Source organism: Poecilia latipinna, unplaced genomic scaffold (assembly GCF_001443285.1).
Source record: "Poecilia latipinna isolate Pla-1442-1.1 unplaced genomic scaffold, P_latipinna-1.0 Scaffold8749, whole genome shotgun sequence".
In the NCBI taxonomy this organism is placed as follows: Eukaryota; Metazoa; Chordata; class Actinopteri; order Cyprinodontiformes; family Poeciliidae; genus Poecilia; species Poecilia latipinna.
In genome coordinates this window covers 1-1130 of record NW_015121365.1, presented here as the reverse complement: position 1 = coordinate 1130, position 1130 = coordinate 1, and the positions used below count along the sequence as shown (strand labels likewise).

Below are 1130 nucleotides of genomic sequence, written 5' to 3'. Positions count from 1 at the left end.
GTATGAAACTGTACTTCTTGATTAAAATCTGAATGTATTTGAAATCTTTTTAACATTTTTGCCATATCAGCAAATTAATATGAAGGACACTTCACCGCTTTTTAGTTAAAATCTACAAACTAATTTTAGATTAACCATATGATGTCTACAGACCAGAATCCCCAGGAAAAACCAGACTGATCCATGAGATAGTCATCAATTAAATTATATTAATGATGTCATCCTTTGTTCCCACAGACCTCCAACAGCCAAGTGTCTCCAATGAAGAAGAAGCTTCTGCCATCCTACAAGTCTGGAGCCTGGCAAGTAGGTCCAATCAGGACCAGAAAGAAGGAGAACATCAGTGGACTGAAGAGGAACAGATGGAACCAGAACAAATTAAAAAAGAAGAGGAGGAACCAGAACCTACACTGTTCAAACATGAGGAAGTAAAATATCCACAAATATACGTAAGAAAAGAGGAGCTAGATTCTTCAGTGCTTCAACATGAACAGCAGCCCCCAGACCATTTACCAACTGGACAGGACCAGAAGGACCTCTGCAGCAGTCAGGAGGGAGAGCAGCTTGTTCAGAAGCAGTTTGTTGCTTTGATTGAGACTTCTACTCTTCAGGAAGATGATATGAGTGAAGAAGAGACAAGAACAGAGCAGCTTTCCCTTCATGTCTCTCCAGTGGTTGAGAGCAAAGATCAGGAAGGAAGCAGCTGCTCTGTGTCAGAGAGTCAGTCTGATACTGGCACAAAGAAAAGACCTTTCAAATGTGACATTTGTGGGAGACGTTACACACATCAGTGTAACTTGAAAATCCATCACAGAACTCACACTGGTGAGAAACCTTATTCATGTGAAACATGCGGAAAAAGTTTCTCTTTAATTAATGTTTTAAATCGGCACAAGAAAATTCATACAGGTGAGAAACCTTTTTCATGCCAGTCATGCGGAAAAAGTTTCTATCGAATTAGTAATTTAAATGAACACAAGAAAATTCATACAGGGGAGAAACCTTTTTCATGCATGTCATGTGGAAAAAGTTTCTCTCGAATTAGTCAGTTAAATTACCACCAGAAAATTCATACAGGTGAGAAGAATTTCCACAAGAAACAATAAATCAATCAGCAGTAAATAAAAATG

The 1130-nt window shown here is 38.5% G+C and overlaps 1 protein-coding gene across 1 annotated transcript; it reads left to right on the top strand.

Annotated features, from left to right (window-relative positions):
- The first annotated feature begins 103 nt into the window (after positions 1-103).
- LOC106944375 (zinc finger and SCAN domain-containing protein 21-like) lies at positions 104-1124 on the top strand. The gene has a single exon (XM_015027500.1). The coding sequence runs from the start codon at positions 213-215 to the stop codon at positions 1104-1106; it is 894 nt and encodes a 297-aa protein (XP_014882986.1). The 5' UTR covers positions 104-212; the 3' UTR covers positions 1107-1124.
- Positions 1125-1130: the final 6 nt, after the last annotated feature.